The sequence below is a fragment of the Sphaerodactylus townsendi genome, linkage group LG12, assembly GCF_021028975.2.
Source record: "Sphaerodactylus townsendi isolate TG3544 linkage group LG12, MPM_Stown_v2.3, whole genome shotgun sequence".
Taxonomy (NCBI): Eukaryota; Metazoa; Chordata; class Lepidosauria; order Squamata; family Sphaerodactylidae; genus Sphaerodactylus; species Sphaerodactylus townsendi.
This window is the reverse complement of record NC_059436.1, coordinates 48,452,322-48,472,570: the sequence shown is the minus strand read 5'-3', so window position 1 is coordinate 48,472,570 and position 20,249 is coordinate 48,452,322. Positions and strand designations below refer to the sequence as shown.

Below are 20,249 nucleotides of genomic sequence, written 5' to 3'. Positions count from 1 at the left end.
CATGCCAGCTGGGTGACCTTGGGCTAGTTACAGTTCTTCTGAGCTCTCTCAGCCCCACCTATCTCACAGGGTGTTTGTTGTGAGGGGGGAAGGAGTTTGTTAGCCCCTTTGAGTCTCCTGTAGGAGAGAAAGGGGGGATATAAGTCCAACTCTTCTTCTTCTACTCTCCTTCACATGAGCAGAGGACTCTAATCAGAGGACTTGGTTCAGATCCCTGTTTCTCCCCATGAAGCCTTGGGCCAGTCACAGTTCTCTCAGAACTCTCTCACCTACCTCACAAGGTACCTGCTGTAAGGAGAGAAAGGAAAGGCAGTTGTAAGCCACTTTGAAACTCTTTTCAGTAGAGGAAAAATGAGGTATAAAAACCAATTCTTTTTACCCCTGAAAAATGCTAGAACCTCATATTTTCCCCCTGGTTGAATAAGTTAGTCATCTGTGCCTGTACAAGGACACCAGCATAAAAACAAGAAAGCACAAAAGAGAGATTTTTGTCCTGGGAGAACCTCTACCAGTAAATTTACAGAGGATGCAAAGCAAGGGAAAAATGGAGGCGCAGCAGCAATTAATAATTTGCTTTACTGTAGTAGGATTATTACACCATAGTGCTTATGGCAAAATCTCTCTCTAGAGGCTGTGATCGTTAATCTTTTTTTTTTCCTTTAGAACATTTATAATCCAAACAAAAATAATTCTCTACAAAAAAAGTGTCTGAACCGTAAACTATATGGCAAAGCCTGGATAACACATTACATGTTGGCGCGATACAGAGCGGCCCCCTTTCCTCCGGTCTCAAAGGCAAGAAACAGAAAACTGGAATCTTGCAACCAAAGGATAAAAAGTAGAAAACTTAACAAATTCAGCAACCGGATTTGTAGGCAACGATATAGTTTTACGTCTGGGCTAGCTAGAGTGGACCGGCGCGGCCAGGTGGAAAAAGAGTCTCGCCCGTCCTCCTGGCTTCCTTAGCTGCCGGATTCTCATCAGAGGGGTTCTTCCAAAACAACAGACTGAAGGAGGAAAGGAAAAGAGAGGACGAGGAAACCGCAGAGACCCGAAGTCCCAGGCTTCCTCACCCCGCGTGTGAAGTGGAGAAATAGTCGCCACTTAGAAGGAGGAAGCAACGTGCGTTCTTTGTCCCCCCCCTACTTGGGGCCGGTTGCTCTGTCCTCGATAGGCTGTGGCACAACAGTCACATCCAGTAGGGTCCTCGGCAACTCGGGTCGTAGAAGACTCAGCAGCCTGTTTCCTTCTTGCTGTTTTCTGTGAGCTAGGAAAAGAGAGGGTGGCGGGGGTGGAGCCAGCGGCAGCATGAGGACCCTGGAAGCGTGTGTCCCCCCCCTCCCCTTTTCCTCCAGGTCCTCTTTGGAGTTGTTCCGTTCCTCTCGGGCTCTCCTGCTGGCAGGTTTCAAAGGTTCCCCCAATGTCGAAGCTGCAAGACCAGAGAGCTGAGGAGGAAGGCGGCGGGGCTGAGGACGGTGCTGGAGGCCCCGTTGCAGTCCTTGCTGTCCCCTTCGCATTTGGCTTGCTCGCAGAGGACCCCCTTGAAGCCCTGCGGGCAGAGGCAGCGCTGGTTCTCGTAGCAGGTGCCCCCGTTCTGGCACAGCAGGAGTTCGTCATCGCAGACGTTTGCTGGGAAAGACAAGGGAGGAAGAAGAAGAGTTGGATTTATATCCCCACCTTTCTCTCCTTTGGAGACTCATACAATCTCCTTTCCCTTCCCCCCTCACAACAACCACCCTGTGAGGTAGGTGGGGCTGAGAGAGCTCTGAAGAACTGTGACTAGCCCAAGGTCACCCAGCTGGAGTGCACAGGCTAATCTGAATTCCCCAGATAAACCTCCACAGCTCAAGCGGCAGAGCGGGGAATCAAACCCGGTTCCTCCAGATTAGAGTGCACCTGCTCTTAACCACTACGCCACTGCTGCTCCGTACAAAAGGAAGTGTTTGGGGGGTGGCTTCAGCAGGTTGAGTGCCCTCTTTGGAACCCCTGCCTAACCGTCGGCAGCACGCAGCATCTGCACAATGGCATCAGGGTGGGGCAGCCTGTGCCAATGGCAGTGGCTGTGGGTTTTCTGGGCTGCGTGGCCATCTGTGGCTGGTACCTTCAGAGGCTTGTCACAATGAGACTGTGTCATAAGGGAAAACACAGTCGACGGTAACTGGAAAACTCACAGCAGCCAAACACTGAAGTTCTTTGGTGGTCTCCCATCCAAGTACTGACCTTGGCTGACCCTGCCTAGTTTCTGATCTCTGATGAGAGCAAGCTGGCCGAGGGCATCCCAGGTCAGAAGTCTCTCAAAGAGACCCTTCCTCAAGCAGCTCCAAAGCCCATGAGCTGGCCCCCACCTTGGCATGGCCACCTCCTCTTGCCTGGCATGTGCCCTGTTCTAGCCTTGGCTTGCTCACGCTGGGAAAGCGCTGTGTCCTTTTAGACCAGTGGTGGCGAACCTATGGCACTCCAGATGTTCATGGACTGCAATCCCCATCAGCCCCTGCCAGCATGGCCAATTGGGTATAACACCACACAGCCGCCTCACTGAAGCAGCCATTTTCTCCAAGCCACAGGCCTGCAACATGCGGCTCTCCAGAGGTTCGTGGACTACAATTCCCATCAGCCCCTGCCAGCATGGCCAATTGGGTATAACACCACACAGCCACCTCACTGAAGCAGCCATTTTCTCCAAGCCACAAGCCTGCAACCTGCGGCGCTCCAGATGTTCATGGACTACAATCCCCATCAGCCCCTGCCAGCATGGCCAATTGGCTATGCTGGCGCTTATAGGTTCGCCACCACAGCTCTTAGGACAATGTGGGTGACGTAGACTGGAGTGCTGGCCGGAGACCTCTTCGCTGCATGATGCCACTGGACCATTTAAGCGGCATGACAGTGGATGGAACCTCGCGGGTCACCGTTGTGCCACCGTGGCTAGCAATTTCTCCAGCTTTCTGAGCTGGGACATCTGGAGATGAGTAGAGCAGCTCCTTGCTACTCAAGCCCTCTCCCACTTCGGATGCTAAGCTACAGTGTAACACCGCTAAGGTTGGCTCGCCCCAGCCTACAAGCCGGGCAAGTCGGTTTACGGAGATCTGCTGCATACACACAGGGTAGAGGACAGGTCGGCAACTGGCTCATGCTTCAGGCCTTGCTGTCCGGTTGCTCAGCAACTGACCCTCAACCCCAATTGCTGCAATGCAGGTAGTTGAATCGGAGGTCCCAAAAATGGTAGCTGTAAACTCTTGGCTGCCATTTGCCACCCATGAACCACCTGGTTTTTGCTGCTGGCCCAGCCCTGCAAAAACAGCGTGGATGCCGGTCAGACAGTCTGGGACAGTATAGTGCCGTGGTGGCGAACCTATGGGCACCTGTCGCTGATGGACTACAATTCCCATCATCCAGAGGTGGATCCAGCAGGTTCTCACAGGTTCCCGGTAGGTTACTAATTATTTGTGTGTGCCGAGAGGGGCTGCTAATTGGTGGTTTGGCCACGCGATTTTTTGCCTCTCGCTACGCTCTCCTCAGAAGCAGTAGCGCAGGAACGAAGCAGTTCCAGCAGCAGGTGCCTTCAAGGACCGGCGCAGGGCGCGCCCTTGCCACAATCCCCACCCAGGAATGCCCCCCGTTTCCTAATGCCCAGCCATGCCCCGTCAGGCCCCAGCCCCATTAGCGCCACGTACCACAGTTTGAATCCCACCACCATGGGAACCTGTTACTAAAATTTTGATCCCACCAATTGCTGGCAGGGGATGATGGGAATTGTAGTCCATCAACATCTGGAGTGCCGAAGGTTCACCACCACTGGTATAGTGGTTAGAAGGGTGTGTGGCCCAGGAGGTAAGGCAGTTGGGCCACTGCCTTCTAACCAACCTGTCTGCTAGAGAAATAAAACCCAAGCCCTGTGCCTTCCCCAAGCAAGCAGGTCTGTCTCCCTCCCTCTCCCTGCATGCGACAAGGGGCAGGTTGTACTTACGGAAGCAGCCTTGTCTCCAGTAGTAGCTGGGCAAACAGTCGTCACATTTGGGCCCTGTGACACCTTCCTTGCAGACGCAGTAGCCGGTCTCGTTGCAGCGGTTGGCCAAGGAGCCAATTCGGTTGCAATTGCAATCTGCCCAAATACAGGTTTGTTTTTTGTTTGTTTGTTTGTTTGTTTTTTTGTTTATTGGTTGAATCCTATACCGCCTCCTCAAGGGCTCAGGCAGTGAACAACAAAACAGAAATAGCACATAAACCAGGGTCCCTAACCACGTCTGGGGCCAGCCGGCCCCCCTTGAAGGCATGATCCGCCCGCCAGGTATGGCGGGCGAGACCCATTCATGTGCAGTGTGGGGCCTGAGGGAGAGGAGGAACCAGCCCCAACGGCTGTTGGATTGCAGTTACATGATGGTACCCTAAATCTCCGTGGCATTTCTTCTGGACCCAGAGTTGGAACCTTTACATGTATAAACGCTTGCCTCAGCCTCTTCCCTCTCAGCTACTCCATGTTGCTTCCTGTAGTTTCTTGTTCCACCACTTCCCATTGGCATCAGCCAGGCTGGCTTAATCACTGGCTGCTAGATGAAAGAACCCAGGAAGATACCTGATCCTAAGTTAGATGGAATGCTTCATTGGGAAAGTTCTGCTTTTTTTTTACAGGGGAAGGTATTCCACAGCCTCCCCAACAATATTTGGAGCCCACCCTGTACTTGACATACTTTGGGCCACTGTTCTAAAAATAGACCATGACAGAAAGGTTGAAAGGTGAAATCAAACATTTTACAATCATTTGTGCATAGGAATTTGTTCATAGTTTTTTTAGTCCGGCCCTCCAACAGCCTTGAGGGACAGTGAACTGGCCCCCTGTTTAAAAAGTTTGGGGAACCCTGACATAAACCAAAGACTAAAATCCATTAGATATTAATTAAATTGGGTCTTCATAAAATAAAATAACCCCACCCCATTAAAACGCAGCATACTAAAATCAGCATAATAGATGGCACCTACTATCAACTTCAAAATCAGGAAGGAGGGGTGGCAGGGATCCACTGTTGTTATACTATCAGCTACCGGCTCCCCCAAAGGCTCAAGGAACAATCCCAGTCTTACAGGCCTCATGAACTCGCTAAGATCTCAAGAGGGCCCTGACAGCTGGAGGGAGAGTGTTCCACCAGGCCGGGGCCAGAGCTGTAAAGGCTCTGGCCTGGGTAGAGGCTAGCCGCATCATTGAGGGGCCTGGGATCATAGCTGGTCAGTCACAGCTGAGGCCAGTGGAAGGTTACCCATCTCCATGTAGGGCCTGGATCCTCCCAGAATTTCAACAGGTCACCAACCACAGAGAGCAGAGTTCCCCTCGAGGGCACGGCTGCTTTGGCAGGGGGACTCTAAGGTATTGCTCCCCTCCATAGCTCTCTCCTCAGGCTCCACCCACTCAGGCACCACTCCCAAATCTTCAAGACTTTCTCAAATCACAGCTGGTGATGCTGGAGGCCTAAATGGGCGGGTCCTCAGAACTTGATTGTTTCCAAAGTGGAGGGATATTTTCAACATGCACACAATGGCTCCCAGGAGTCTGAGAGGACACCATGGCCTCCAGAGTAGACTGCTACTCCCATCAGCCCCTCCTCAGCATGGCCAGGTGGCAGGGCTGAGGGGAATTGTAGTCCATAACATCTGGAGGGGCTATAGCTCTGAAGACCCTGCTATAGAGGAATGCCTTCTTAAGCCTTTCTGGGGAATGTCTTCACTGTTTCCAGCTGCATTCCAAAGACTTGGTAGATTCTTTGGAGGGGTTCTCAAGAATAGGGATGGGCAACACTGGGACAGTTTTCCTGAAAGAGCAGCTGAGCCTCCCACCACATCCTGTAAAGGACAGCTTGGGGAGGTAGGAAGAATCTTATACATGTTCTAGAGAAGGCTGGTAGGTCATAGGGTGGGTCTAGTCCCCCCACCCCACCCATGAATTTACAATTGAAACCAGATGAGGTTTTTCTTTTAGAATATCAAAGGGCTTTTCCTTTGAGGGAAATAGATATTGTGGTTCCAAACCTTGCAACACCTTGTTTGACTGGCATGGGTACACGTGGCGGCAATGTGCCACCCCAGGAGGACCTGCTACAACTCTGGGCCTCCTATGCCACACACACGCCAGAACGCTCTGCAACGTACAGGCAGAAATTTCAGCAGATCAGGTGCTGGATCCCTGAAGAGAGGTGTGGGGAAATGCTTGGGCAAGACCCATTTGCTGCCCAGGAACAATGGCTGCTGACAGTGGCGTAGTGCCAACGGGACAGGGTGGGGTGCGATGCCCCAAGTGTGCGCCTGTGCAGGGGCGTTCCAGGGTGGGGGGCGTGCTCTTTCAGCACCGAAAGGGAAAAGGGGCTGTTTTCTTTGCTTTCTGAATTCCTCCTCTCTTTGTTTAACTCCTCTGCAATGTGCAGAAAGGACAGGATTCTCAGGGAAGAAGAGAGAGGGTAGAATTGAAAGTGAGCATCCATTTATCCCCACCCCAGACCATCCTTAGTTCCTCTTTGGTTAAAGGAGGACTATTGATGGTCTTTCAGCCTCAGTCAAAGAGATCAGGGTTCAGACCCGGCTCTCCAGATGTTCATGGACTACAATTTCCATCAGCCCCTGCCGGCATGGCCAATTGTGCATACCGGCAGGGGCTGATGGGAATTGTAGTCCATGAACATCTGGAGAGCCGCAGGTTGCAGACCCCTGGTCTAGAGCGACTGCCAGCAAAACAGAAACTTCAACACGGGCTCCTGTGTTTCTCCCCCTCCCCTGGCAGATGTCAAGCATGGGGCTTCCATCTGGCCAAGCCCTCCACGCCCACTCATCTATGCAGATAGTTGCCGAGGGTAGCCATGCTGGTCCAATAGTACCTTAGAGACCAATATGATTTTGGGGGGTATGAATGTTCAAGGGTTAAAGCTCCCTTCATCAGATACAAAACTTGGGCACTCAAAAACTTCCTGGACTCGAATCCAGCTCCTCTCCTATGGACCAGTGTGGCTACCCTTTTCCAGAGGCATAGCTGGACCAGAGCACGCCTGGTGCACACTCTGTTTCTGCCCCCCCTCCATGGCATCCCGTCCCCCTTTACCTTAGTTCAGCCTGGAAAAGCAGCCTGTTCCCTTCAGGCTGAAAATGGCCTGGGACTCGCAAGGTCTCCTGGGAATTGTAGTTCCCACCAGGCCATTTTCAGCCTGAAGGGAACAGGCTGCTTCTCCAACCTGCACTGTTTTACTAAGGTAAGGGGGGGCCACAAGAGGGGGGTGCCGTGGGGTCAATTTTCTGCCCCCTAGGTGCACATCCGGTGCAATAGGCACCCCCGTCCCCTGGTAGCTCCGCCTGTGCCCTTTTCAACTATATTAATTGAAGACACTGCATTCAACCCCACAGAGAGGAGATCCATCAGCCTCACCTATGCAGACGTTCTCATCGTCGAGTTCTGCAGAGCTGTTCCGGAAATAGCCCAGCCGGCAATGCTGGCAATGCTGGCCCCGTGTGTTGTGTTTGCAGCTGATGCAGGTCACCAGGTTCAGGAAGTCAATGAAGCTGCAGCGGGTGGAGTGGCCGTAACATTCACAGTCTGTAGAGAGCAAAGGAATGAGTGGGTGGGTGGAGAGTGAGGCGTTGTTTGGCCTTGGACTAGAGAGGACCATGTTATTAGGCATGGCAATAGGGCAGAGCAAAAGGAAGCCATGAGAGAAGCATCGAAGCTAGTGAGACCCATTTGGAGAAGTTGCTCTCTGCCTCCATCTTGGGGATGAGTCCATGCTGGGGATGAGTCCATGCTATTATGGGAGGATCCACTGTGCTCTGAATGCAATGAATGTGATGGCGTGCAGACACCACAAATGGGGAGGCAGGCATGCAACAGGCTTTATGAGACAAGCAATCCAAAGCGGGGAAGGGGCTGGCCTTTCCCCACCACCAATACAGCTTCCTTAAGAATAAATAGGGACCTTGAAGGATCAGCCCTTTAAATCAGAGTTATCCCGCTACGTTGGCCTGGGCACTGCCAGTTTTTAAACACACACTTTTTACAGTATTCTGACACAGAAGGGATAGCAGATCAAGCATTCCCCAGCATGTTAAGGAAAGCTTCACCGCCTACGTTTGGCCTAGATGGCTGCTTTTAAAGGCCCAGGGGAAAAAGGCAATCGATCTGTTGAATGGTCACTTTTATATGCTTGTTTGTTGAAGGGATTCAAGTTTCTGGTGCTCATGAGTCTGAGCAAGTGATCATTCTATGAACATGGTGGCGAACCTTTGGCACTCCAGATGTTGTGGACTACAATGCCCATCAGCCCCTGTCCGCATGGCCAATTGACCATGCTGGCAGGGGCTGATGGGAATTGTAGTCCATAACATCTGGAGTGCCAAAGGTTCGCCACCACTGTTCTATGATGTGGCCCCTATATATGTCATTCTGGCTCCTCCAGGAGCATAAGAATGGTGTACCTTAGACCTGGTTCTCACTGAGCTGGTAAAACAGTGACTGGACTGTACCACCAGATCGTGTTTGAGAATGACTGAACGCACTCCTGCATAAAATAAATAAATTCCTGCACGTAGAAAACAAACACGGCTGGGAAAAAGCTACACTGGATCTCATCTGTTTGACAACTCGTTTTCTATACAGAAGGACATTCGGTAAAGTGATTTGAAGTGGTTCAGACCAGATGCAAGTCAACCACTTCGACGCTGTAAACAGACTGGATTACTTGCACAGTTCAGACATTCCCAGGATTCCCGAGTCCTTCTGTGTCCGCGTGCTCACTCTTCTTCTTCTTACCTTTAAATCTGTCAATGGGTGCCACTGAGATCGAGCTGGACTTGAGCCGGATGAGTTTGGAAACCTTGGAAGATTCTTGGGAAGATTAAAGACACCACTTGTTTGCTGTTGCCATCCCCCGCACAAGACACCTCGCCTACAAGCAGGTCTAGCACGACACAGGCCAACACAAAGCACCACACTGGTACTGCCCCAATTCAGCTTTGGCGTAGCAACCGAGAGCTTTGCTGAAGCTTCTGTTTTCTGCCCCCGCCCCAACCTCCCAATGCCCTGGGCACCTTCAAGGCAGGTTCACAATATATGCACACTAGCACACATTAGGTATGTGCCTGCACCCAGGCTAAAGCCAGAATCTCTGTCCCAGCACTAATGACGATTCTCCAAGACCTACGTGTTGATGTTTACAGAGACAACGAAAGAATCTTAATTGGACCAGAGTGATGTTCCATCTAGCACAGCAGCCTGTCTCCCAAAAGCACCAACCAGCTACTTCCAGGAAGACCACAAGTGGACCTGGAAGCATCAGCCTGTCCCCATTGTTTGCCGCGCCCCAGCCAAGAGCATAGAGTCACGCTGTCTCAGAACATGGCGGCTTTGATGGACACATTCGTGGAGAAAAAGGTCTAAGGCAGTGATGGTGAACCTATGGCACAGGTGCCACAGGTGGCACTCGGAGCCCTCTCTGTGGGCACTCGCACAGAGTTTGTCACGTGGAGGGTGGAAAATCACCCCCCCCCACACACACACATCTAGGCTGGCCTGGGCCACTGAGCACGACGTGCGTGCACTGCAGTGAGCAGGAAGGACTCGGCTAGCGGGCCTGGTGCCTGTGCTCTGGGTGGCTGCTGCCTGGGGGGCGGGGGGCAGAGGAGGCAGAGATGCTAGAGTGGCACAGAGCAGTGCGCACGAAACTTGCTGGAGACTAGAGCAGGCTGGCCCCTGCCCGAGCAGGTGGAGCGGAGGAAGAGGGAGCCAACCGGTTTTTCCTAAACGAAAACCTCAGCATTCAGGTTAAATTGCCGGGTTGGCACTTGCGATAAATATGCGGGGTTTGGGTTGCAATTTGGGCACTCAGTCTCAAAAAGGTTCGCCAACACTGGTCTAAGGCTTTTTAAAAGTTACCTGAGTTTCTACATCTTTGCATTCATTCCTTCTAAACTTGATCTCTCAGTCCCTCAGTGGCAATCTCTATTTTTGCTATGTTGCTCTCTAAAGCACCGCATGCCCAGAGAGTGCCATCAACAGTATGATCACCATGGGATCTGGCTGGAACAGTTCAGAGACAGCACACCTGAGGATGACCCTCAGCCCCACACAATGGAGAGTCCTCGTTCACACACACAGCAGGAGCTACCCTCAACACAACTAGCAGGCAAGCAAGACAGAGGAACAAACTACGCCTCCCCCCCCACCGCCCCCAGCAGTAGCCGAGCATTGTGGGAGCCCAGGAAAATACCTGCTTTCTTGGAATGCTTCCGGCCGGGGCTGTGGCCTGCTTTGCTCTTGGGAGGGGCTGCATTGGAGACGAAAAAGAATCAGCACGCGAGCACACCGACTCCAGAGTTAACACGGAAGGGAAGGGCGGATGCTCAAATGGAGCTCCGCGGCTGAACCCAGAAGGTACTTTTGTGGTTATCCGCCTCTTCGTCCTGGGTAGGGTTGCTAGCTCCAGGCTGGAGATCTGGGGGGTGCAGCCTGGGTATGGAAGGGATCTCAGGGTAGCATAAAACCATATGGTCCACCCTCCAAAATAGCTGTTTTCTTCAGGTTAATTATTCTCTGTGGAGGTTCGGTTGCTAAGGGAAGCAGACACTAGCGGACGGCTAATTTTACTGAGCTGGCCCAAGCTGTTGTGACTTGGCTGCCCAGCTGCTCATTTGCTCCCTTCAAGTGCCCACCAAAGACTTCGGGATCTTCCAGGTCCTTGGTGGCAAACCTTTGGCACTCCAGATGTTATGGACTACAATTCCCATCAGCCCCTGCCAGCATGGTCAATTGGCCATGCTGGCAGGGGCTGATGGGAATTGTAGTCATAAGAACAAGCCAGCTGGATCAGACCAGAGTCCACCTAGTCCAGCTCTCTGCTACTCGCAGTGGCCCACCAGGTGCCTTTGGGAGCTCACAGGCAGGATGTGAAAGCAAGGGCCTGCTGCGGCTGTTGCTCCCGAGCACCTGGACTGTTAAGGCATTTGCAATCTCAGATCAAGGAGGATCAAGATTGGTAGCCATAAATCGACTTCTCCTCCATAAATCTGCCCAAGCCCCTTTTAAAGCTATCCAGGTTAGTGGTCATCACCACCTGGTCCATAACATTTGGAGTGCCAAAGGTTCGCCACCACTGTTCCAAGCCACAATGAGAAAGAGCCCACCTCTCCACCAGGCCGTCCCATGAGCAGACAGACCGGTGGCAGGTCTTTTCAACATGGCAGCCATGGAAGCCCAAGGTCTTTTCAACATCTGAGGTCTTTTCAACATGGCAGCCATGGAAGCCCCAAGGTTGCTGCAGGTGGGGGTACCAGAGCCTCCAAAAGGACATCTCCCCTACGTTTTCCATGCCCCAGTTCCCAACGGTGGATATTCCACCCCCAAACGACAGGGCGTAATTGCCAGGTCTGGATTGGTTGGAAAATACCTGGAGATTTTTTTTTGGGGGGGGGGGGTGCAGCCTGGAAAGGGGAGGGTTTGGGGAGGGACCTTAGAAGGGTACAATGCTATAGTGCACAGGTGTCAAACTCATGGCCCTCCAGATGTTATGGACTACAGTTCCCATCATCCCCTGGCAGGGCCACGAGTTTGACACCCGTGCCATAGAGTCTATCCTCCAAAGCCGCCATTTTCTCCCTGGGAACGGATCTCTATTGTCTGCAAATCAGTTATAATAGTGGGAGCTCTCCCCCCGTGAAGATTGGAAACTCTGTGTTGCACGAACTGTGTTCGCCATCCCCCCCTCCCACGCAGCCACCAGCGGGGGTCAAGGCAGGGCCCAGGATCTCTACCGAAGCCTCCGTGGTGGTGCGGTAAGAGGCGTGGCGGCGAAGGGGACCCCCTCCTGCCTGAGAACTTCTTGGAGATGTGGGACTTCGGGGAGTGCAGAGTTGGGAAAGAAGAGGAAGCTCAGCAGGTCGAAGGCTACAGACTCCGCCTTCTGAAGCTGCCATTTCTTTCAGGGGAACTGACTGAGCCCTGTTGTCCGGAGATCACTTGTGCTTCCCTTGGCCACCTTAGTGGCAGGGAGGTCCTCGTTGGGCTGCCCTCAATGGCAATTTGTGCAGAGAACACTGCCCCTACTCTGCCAAGGGGGACTGGAAAATCCATCTATGGAAGCAGCACCCACCCCCCCTATGGACTGCTTCCCGAAGGCCTTGCGCAAACAAGTCCCAGTGCAAGAGAGTGTGGAAAGGGCTAGCAAGCCAGAGAAGAGAGATCTGGGCAAGTGTTCTGTCATGATATAAAAAAGAGAGTAAAGGGTCACTAAAGGGCCATTTCAAGTTAGCAGAAGTTTGCAAAACCCAAAGGCCGGAGACAGTCAGTCTAGGGGCGATGGAGCAGTTAACCTTTAACATGATTGGTTAGTTCAACTGTAACTCTAGACCAATGAGAGAGCTATTGCTGTCAGGACCAGGCCTGTCAGTGCCCAGATGTCTTGCTGTGTAAGAATTGCTTTCCTGTAACTGCTTTTCTGTTTCCCTCTTCCCTTCCTGGCAACTCCCTGGCGCCAGCTCTCCTGCAAGAAGGTGCGAACGGTTCCCAGGTTCTTTGAAGCTCTGTAGTGCAAATGTTGTAGAATTTGTAAGGCACATTTGGTGTGGGACAAATGTGGGGGAGGGGGTTGAAGGATATAATCTCTGGATCTAAGCTGGAGAGCTTAGATTCAGCTTTCTATTGTTACTCTACGCGTTGTTAGAAATAAACTGCTTTAGGACTTTCCTACAGTCTCTGTTATTTCCACGCTCGAGAGCCTGACAGTTGCCTGGGCAGGGAATAGTATCCTATATGCTATGCTAAGTTCAGATATAGATAGTTGGGATAGAGTCTAAGTTGAGTTCTCTGTGTGTTGAACTTTGTTATTGCTGAAGAGTTCTGTATAGTATTATAGTCTTGTATAGAATAGACTTGTGTAATCTTGCAACTGCGAAAGGAAAAACCTTCCTATGGAAAGAACATCTTGCGTGGAGAGTATTCTTTTCCAGAGTGGTAGAAGGCTGCAGTGAGTGCAAGAAGACTATTAAACCTTCTCATCTTACCAGAGTGACTCCGCTTTAAACTCTGCTGATATATTCCTTCTCTTGCCAGGGTGAAATTAGCTCTTCAACACAGCAATAGAAAGGGCAATGGTTCTCCAAGGCCGTGGCAACCCTTTGGTGGAGTGATGTCATAAGAACTTAAGAACTAGCCTGCTGGATCAGACCAGAGTCCATCTAGTCCAGCACTCTGCTACTTGCAGTGGCCCACCAGGGGCCTTTGGGAGCTCACATGCAGGATGTGAAAACAATGGCCTTCTGCTGCTGCTGCTGCTCCTGAGCACCTGGTCTGCTAAGGCATTTGCAATCTGAGATCCAGGAGGATCAAGATTGGTAGCCATAGATCGACTTCTCCTCCATAAATCTGTCCAAGCCCTTATTAAAGCTATCCAGGTTAGTGGCCATCACCACCTCCTGTGGCAGCATATTCCAAACACCAATCACACTTTATGTGAAGAAGTGTTTCCTTTTATTAGTCCTAATTCTTCCCCCCAAGGATCCTTCCGACCAGAATGAGGGTGAGTGTCGTAAAAGGAGTAGAGACACAGCAGGCAAGGACTCAGCTGCTTAGATCCAAGGCCAGGATTTATCCCAGGAGAATGGGCTCGGATCAGCTCATCTAAGGTTGGCAACTCTGGGTTGGGAAAATTCCTGGAGATTTCCAGAGTGGAGCCTAGGATGGAAGGGTTCGGAGAAAGGAGGACCTAAGCAGGGTATAACACCATGCAACCGCCACTCCGAAGCAGCCGTTTTCTCCAAGCGAACTGACCTCTGCTGGCTGAGGATCAGTCATAATTCACGTCCCGGGTGCAGTTTTTCCCCTCCCTTCGTCACTGTCAAAAGTACACGGCCTTTGCATACGGAAATTCAATTTTGCTACGTTGACCAATAGCTGTCGGGGTGATCCACGTGCCATGAATGACTCTCGCCCATTTTTAAAGCCAATGACCACCACACCAGCCAACAGTAATCATTGCAGAACAGGAAGCGATCCCTTTGAAATTCGATTGACCGTTCACAAGAGAAAAGCAAAAGCAGTGGTGTAGGAGGTTGAAAGCAGGTGCATTCTGATCTGGAGGAACCGGGTTTGATTCCCCGCTCTGCTGCTGAGCTGTGGAGGCTTATCTGGGGAATTCAGATTAGCCTGTGCACTCCCACACACGCCAGCTGGGTGACCTTGGGCTAGTCACAGCTTCTCGGAGCTCTCTCAGCCCCACCTACCTCACAGGGTGTTCGTTGTGAGGGGGGAAGGACAAGGAGATTGTAAGCCCCCTTGAGTCTCCTGCAGGAAAGAAAGGGGGGATATAAATCCAAACTCTAAACTCTAAAACTATTAGAATGGCCAAATCTGAAGATGCCTCATCTTAAAACGCAGATGGTCGCTTTTTCCCTACACAAGCACGTTGCAGAAGTCTTCCAGGCCGGGGTCTCAGAGTCGAATCTGATCGGCCAGGCATTTCTGGGAGCGCGAGCCCCCTAGCATTCAAACACGTCGCGTTTGGATCCGCGTGACAGATGGCACTCCAAAATGAAACCACCTCTCGACAAAGCCGCTTAGGAGCTCTTCTGTCAGTCTCTTTGTTGGCATTTGCCAGTTCTCGGCAAAGCTTTTGAGCGCGAGGCCTTCTGCGTGAAGATGAATTCCCTCTCCCTTCTTTTCCTTGCAGAGAGCTGTCAGTCAGCCAAAAAGATCTAGGGCAAAATTTACTGCCAAGGCAGTCTCATAGCTGCCCAACATTATATATACATATATAGAAAACTCAAAAATCCAAAAAAAAAAAGTGGGTTTCCAGAGGGAACAGGAAGCGAGCGAGCACGAAAATCCCCCCCCCCCATCTGCCTCTCCTGGCAGTCAGCGTGAGTCACAGAAGCCCCGGCCCACCCCCTCTCTCCCCTCCCCACCGTCTTCACTTTTCATTCTTTTGCGGGATGATGACACTTTCACAGCTGAGGAGGCGGAATCCAAAGTCCAATCCCAAAGCAAAAGCCACACAATTTTATTAGAACCAGCTACAATGACCCCCCCCCCCCCAAAAAAAAAACAAACCACCCTATGCAGGCTTTCTGGGTGTTAAGTGTCGTCAAGTTGTCTCCGACTCAGGCTGGATCTTTGGCCCCTTCCGCACAAGCAAAACAATGCATTTTCAAACCACTTTCACAACTGTTTGCAAGTGGATTTTGCCATTCCGCACAGCTTCAAAGAGCACTGAAAGCAGTTTGAAAGTGCATTATTCTCCATGTGCGGAATGAGCCGTACGTCTCTTCCTACTATCTTCAACCTGTTTTTTTTTAAGCATTACTGTCTTTTTAAGAACATAAGAACAAGCCAGCTGGATCAGACCAGAGTCCATCTAGTCCAGCTCTCTGCTACTCACAGTGGCCCACCAGGTGCCTTTGGGAGCTCACAGGCAGGATGTGAAAGCAAGGGCCTTAAGAACATAAGAACAAGCCAGCTGGATCAGACCAGAGTCCATCTAGTCCAGCTCTCTGCTACTCACAGTGGCCCACCAGGTGCCTTGGGGAGCTCACCTGCAGGATGATTTTTCCAGTGAATCTCATCTTCTCCTAATGTGACCAGGGGCAGAGTGAGGGGGAACTGCGCCCAGGGCATGCATGCGCCCCCGCGGGGGGGCCCACCCGGTGCGTCGCACCCCCTTCCCGCCTCCTTGGCGCTATGCCACGCCACTGAATGTGACCAAAGTATGGCAGCCCCAGTTAACTGGTTTCGCATCTAGGGACAGTTCGGGCTTGCTTGGTTCTAGAACCCACTTATTTGTGTGCGTTTTTTTGGGTGGTCCAAGGTATCCGTCGCACTCTCTTCCAACAACACATTTCGAAGGCATCTACATTCTCCCTACCAGGTTTCTTTGCTGTCCTATCCCAGAATTGACAACCCTATTTCATGCCCAGATATATTAATATACATGGCTTTCCTGACCATATATAGTAATAGGGAATACCGTGGCATGAATTAACTTGGACACATGGCCAACTATTTACAGTGGATCACCAACCCTAAATTAAGAAGAGCTTTAACGCTGGCCAGATTCAATCCAATGCCTTCTATGCTGCTCTATGGCAGATATCAACAAATTGATAAACAGAGGAGGCTAGGTCCATGCAATATGGGTCAGGTGAAGACACTCGATCATACCCTCTTTCATTGTGTAAGGCTTGCAAAAATCAGAATGTCACAATCTGCACTTATCCCATTTCTGTATAACAATCTAACTGATGCTCTTAAGATACCTATGCTTTTGAACAACATGGATCCCACAGTGTGTGAGAATGTAGCAAAATTTCTGCTAACAATAATAGACGTAAGTCTAGATGAATACCAACCAATGTCTATGTATTATGACCACATATAGCCAGCAGTAATTTTGCTAGCTTCTGTCAGTATCCGATGACGTTTAAGTGAGTTAACTTAGCTGAAGGAAAGTCCTATAGTTACAGAAGGACCATGTATATATTTTAGTATTTAGTATTTTAGTACCAGTGTCTATAATTGTGAGCAATAATGGGCAAATTTTGTATGCTGATTTTGTATGTTTATTTTATGCCAATAAAGGCTTCTAAATGAACTTGATCTTGGTTGCCAGTGACACATCCTTTCACTGAAGAATCTTTTCTAGCTCCTTCATGACTGCCGTTCCAGCCTCAATCCCCTTCTGATTTCTTGACTGCAGTTTCCCTTTTGCAGGAGTGGCGTGGTGGTTAAGAGCAGGTGTACTCTAATCTGGAGGAACCGGGTTTGATTCCCCGCTCTGCCGCTTGAGCGGTGGAGGCTTATCTGGGGAATTCAGATTAGCCTGTGCACTCCCAACATATGCCAGCTGGGTGACCTTGGGCTAGTCACAGTTCTTCTGAGCTCTCTCAGCCCCACTCACCTCACAGGGTGTTTGTTGTGATTGGGGAAGGGAAAGGAGTTTGTTAGCCCCTTTAAGTCTTCTTACAGGAGAGAAAGGGGGGATATAAATCCAACTCTTCTTTTCTTCTTCCTCTTCCTTTCTTCTTCTTCTTGTTGAGGATGGAGCCAAGGAATAGAAAGTCCTCAACAATTTCCATTTCAGCCTAAAGCTGAGTAATTCTCCATCTCTTTTGCCATCTTGATGTTCAGCTGTAGTCCTGCTTTGGTACTTTAACTTTCAGGAGGCTTTTCACTTCTCCAGAATTCTTAATTAAGGATTAAGAGTAACGCCAGGGGTATTATGGGACACATTTGTAAACTTAGCTCTTCCTTCTCCCTCATGTGTCCCTCCCTCCAGGTACCTCACTTAAATCTTTGCTCTTCTCTCTGTAAAAGATGGGAGCATCAGTGGCGTAGGAGGTTAAGAGCTCGTGTATTTAATCTGGAGGAACTGGGTTTGATTCCCCGCTCTGCCGCCTGAGCTGTGGAGGCTTATCTGGGGAATTCAGATTAGCCTGTGCACTCCCACACACACCAGGTGGGTGACCTTGGGCTAGTCACAGTTCTTCGGAGCTCTCTCAGCCCCAGCTCTCTCAGCCCCACCTACCTCACAGGGTGTTTGTTGTGAGGGGGGAAGGGCAAGGAGATTGTAAGCCCCTTTGAGTCTCCTACAGGAGAGAAAGGGGGATATAAATCCAAATTCTTCTTCTTCTGATGCAACCCAGTATAGGCAGAGGCATAACTCCGTTCCTAACAACCTCCCCCCTAAAAAAACAAACCCTAATAGCTTTTTAAAAAATTGCTCTTCAGGAGAATGGGGCAAGTCCGGCCTCTCCCCCTCTCCCTTTCACGTGTGCTTAAAGAGTGGTCAGGGAGAATTCAGTTCCTTTAAGTGATCTTGTGAACAACCCAGCTCAGGTGCCCATGGAGAGAACGGAGTCGCAGGAAGATGCAAAGGCCTGACGCTCCAGCCGCTTCAGAGCGGCGAGCAGCTGGCCAAGAGGCCCCCGGAGAACTACTTAGCAAGACGAAAAGAAGTCAGCGGAGTGGCACAGCTGCTCCACCCCAGCGACTGCCACCTCAAAGGGCCACGTGCCTCCCTTTATCTCAGCCGGCCGCCTCTCCGGAGAGGCTCACGTTGACAGCAGGCCGGAGGTCTCGCCAGAATGTGAGAGGGCGAGGGTTTTCCCCTAAGCCAGATGGAAGGACTGTGGTTTTGGAAGAGGGGTCTCGCAAGGGCTATTTGCAGTTTCAAATGTTCCACTGTCTGTTTTTCAGACCTTGGCAAATGAGCTCAAGAAAACAGGAGAAGGCATAGAGGGGAAATGAACAAACGAAGAAGAAAAAGAAGAAGAAGAAGAAGAAGAAGAAGAAGAAGAAGAAGAAGAAGAAGAAGAAGAAGAAGAAGAAGAAGAAGAAGAAGAAGAAGAAGAAGAAGAAGAAGAAGAAGAAGAAGAAGAGGAGGAGGAGGAGGAAGAGGAAGAGGAAGAGGAAGAGGAAGAGGAGGAAGAAGAGGAGGAAGAAGAGGAGGAGTTTGGATTTATATCCCCCCTTTCTCTCCTGCAGGAGACTCAAAGGGGCTTACAATCTCCTTGCCCTTCCCCCCTCACAACAAACACCCTGTGAGGTCGGTGGGGCTGAGAGAGCTCCGCAAAGCTGTGACTAGCCCAAGGTCACCCAGCTGGCATGTGTGGGAGTGCACAGGCTAATCTGAATTCCCCAGATAAGCCTCCACAGCTCAGGCGGCAGAGCTGGGAATCAAACCCGGTTCCTCCAGATCAGATACACGAGCTCTTAACCTCCTACACCACTGCTGGGGAAATGAACAAAACGAACAAATGAGGATGTCCTCAGTTTGCAGATCCAGCGCTGGCAAAAGCCGGGGAAAATTCGGCCAGGTCGGATGAATCCTCGGAGAGCGCCTTGCCAGCTTTCGTGGCCAGAATCAACTGGTTGTTATGAGTTTATCACAGCGCAAGACGTTTATCGCAGCGCAGTTGGCCTGTCGAACTACAGCATGCACTAACTTGCAGGGACTATTCTCTGGAATCTGGGGGCAGCAAGATACAGAAGCTGAGGAAGGGTCCTTTGTTGCCTACCGAAACAAAAGAGACCGGCTTTCTCGAATTGTTTGTTTATTAGATACACTTTTATGGCATCTATAAAACGAATGGCTTGCAGCTACCTGTCAAAAGGCCCTTGCTTTCACCTCCTGCATGTGAGCTCCCAAAGGCACCTGTTGGGCCACTGCGAGTCGCAGAGAGCTGGACTAGATGGACTCTGGTCTGATCCAGCTGGCTTGTTCTTATGTTCTTAAAAGCTAGACTGAATTGGACTGCTTTTGGTGCTGAAGCCGAGGTTCTTTTTGGCCACTGTTCTCACTATTACTAGAGTTTTTTCTGGTTCTTGTTACTATGCAATATACATGCGGTATTTGCATTCACTGTGAGTTCTGGGTTTTTATTTCTCTTTATGATTCCACTCTTTGAAGAACTCACCTGTTGCTGTTTGCATCTTCAAAGGCACGTCATGGTAAGCTGTGCCTCATTCCCCACTGTGCCACAGAGAGAAACTCACCTTGCCCTGACATGCCTCTGAAGACACCAACCATAGACGCGGGCAAAATGTTAGGAGAGAAAACGAAAAGGCCACGGCCACACAGCCCAGAAAAGAAGAAGAAGAAGAAGAAGAGTTTGGATTTATATCCCCCCCTTTCTCTCCTGCAGGAGACTCAAAGGGGCTTACAATCTCCTTGCCCTTCCCCCCTCACAACAAACACCCTGTGAGGTAGGTGGGGCTGAGAGAGCTCCGAGAAGCTGTGACTAGCCCAAGGTCACCCAGCTGGCGTGTGTGGGAGTATACAGGCTAACCTGAATTGCCCAGATAAGCCTCCACAGCTCAGGCGGCAGAGCTGGGAATCAAACCCGGTTCCTCCAGATTAGATACACGAGCTCTTAACCTCCTACTACCCACAGCAGCCAATCCGTTGAGACTGATGAAAATTGAGCTTCTTGCAGGTTGCACTCCACTGTTTTTCAGATTTGGAAGAACCTCATTTGAAGGTGCATCTCATTCCTTTTCTGCTCCTGGGCGAATTGGACACAGGCGGGTATCTCCATCCAGGGATGCCGGGAACGCGCAACAAAACAAATTGACAAAAAATAAATAAAAAGAATAAAGCTGTCTGCTGGGAGATGGCTCATAAGAACATAAGAACATAAGAACAAGCCAGCTGGATCAGACCAGAGTCCATCTAGTCCAGCTCTCTTCAGTAGGTGGGCTGCAACCGATGGGTGACTTTATTAGGTAGATCCTAAAAGGG

The 20,249-nt window shown here is 50.7% G+C and overlaps 1 protein-coding gene across 1 annotated transcript; it reads right to left on the bottom strand.

The window, feature by feature from the left end:
• Window positions 1–557: 557 nt before the first annotated feature.
• LOC125441549 (netrin-G2-like) lies at window positions 558–11,209 on the bottom strand. Its single transcript, XM_048512156.1, has 6 exons — window positions 11,146–11,209; window positions 10,233–10,307; window positions 8,777–8,851; window positions 7,400–7,567; window positions 3,968–4,102; window positions 558–1,629 (listed from the first exon to the last, which is right to left on the bottom strand). Exons 1-6 carry the CDS (start codon window positions 11,207–11,209, stop codon window positions 1,406–1,408), a joined length of 741 nt encoding a protein of 246 aa, XP_048368113.1. The 3' UTR covers window positions 558–1,405.
• Between the last annotated feature and the right edge of the window lie 9,040 nt (window positions 11,210–20,249).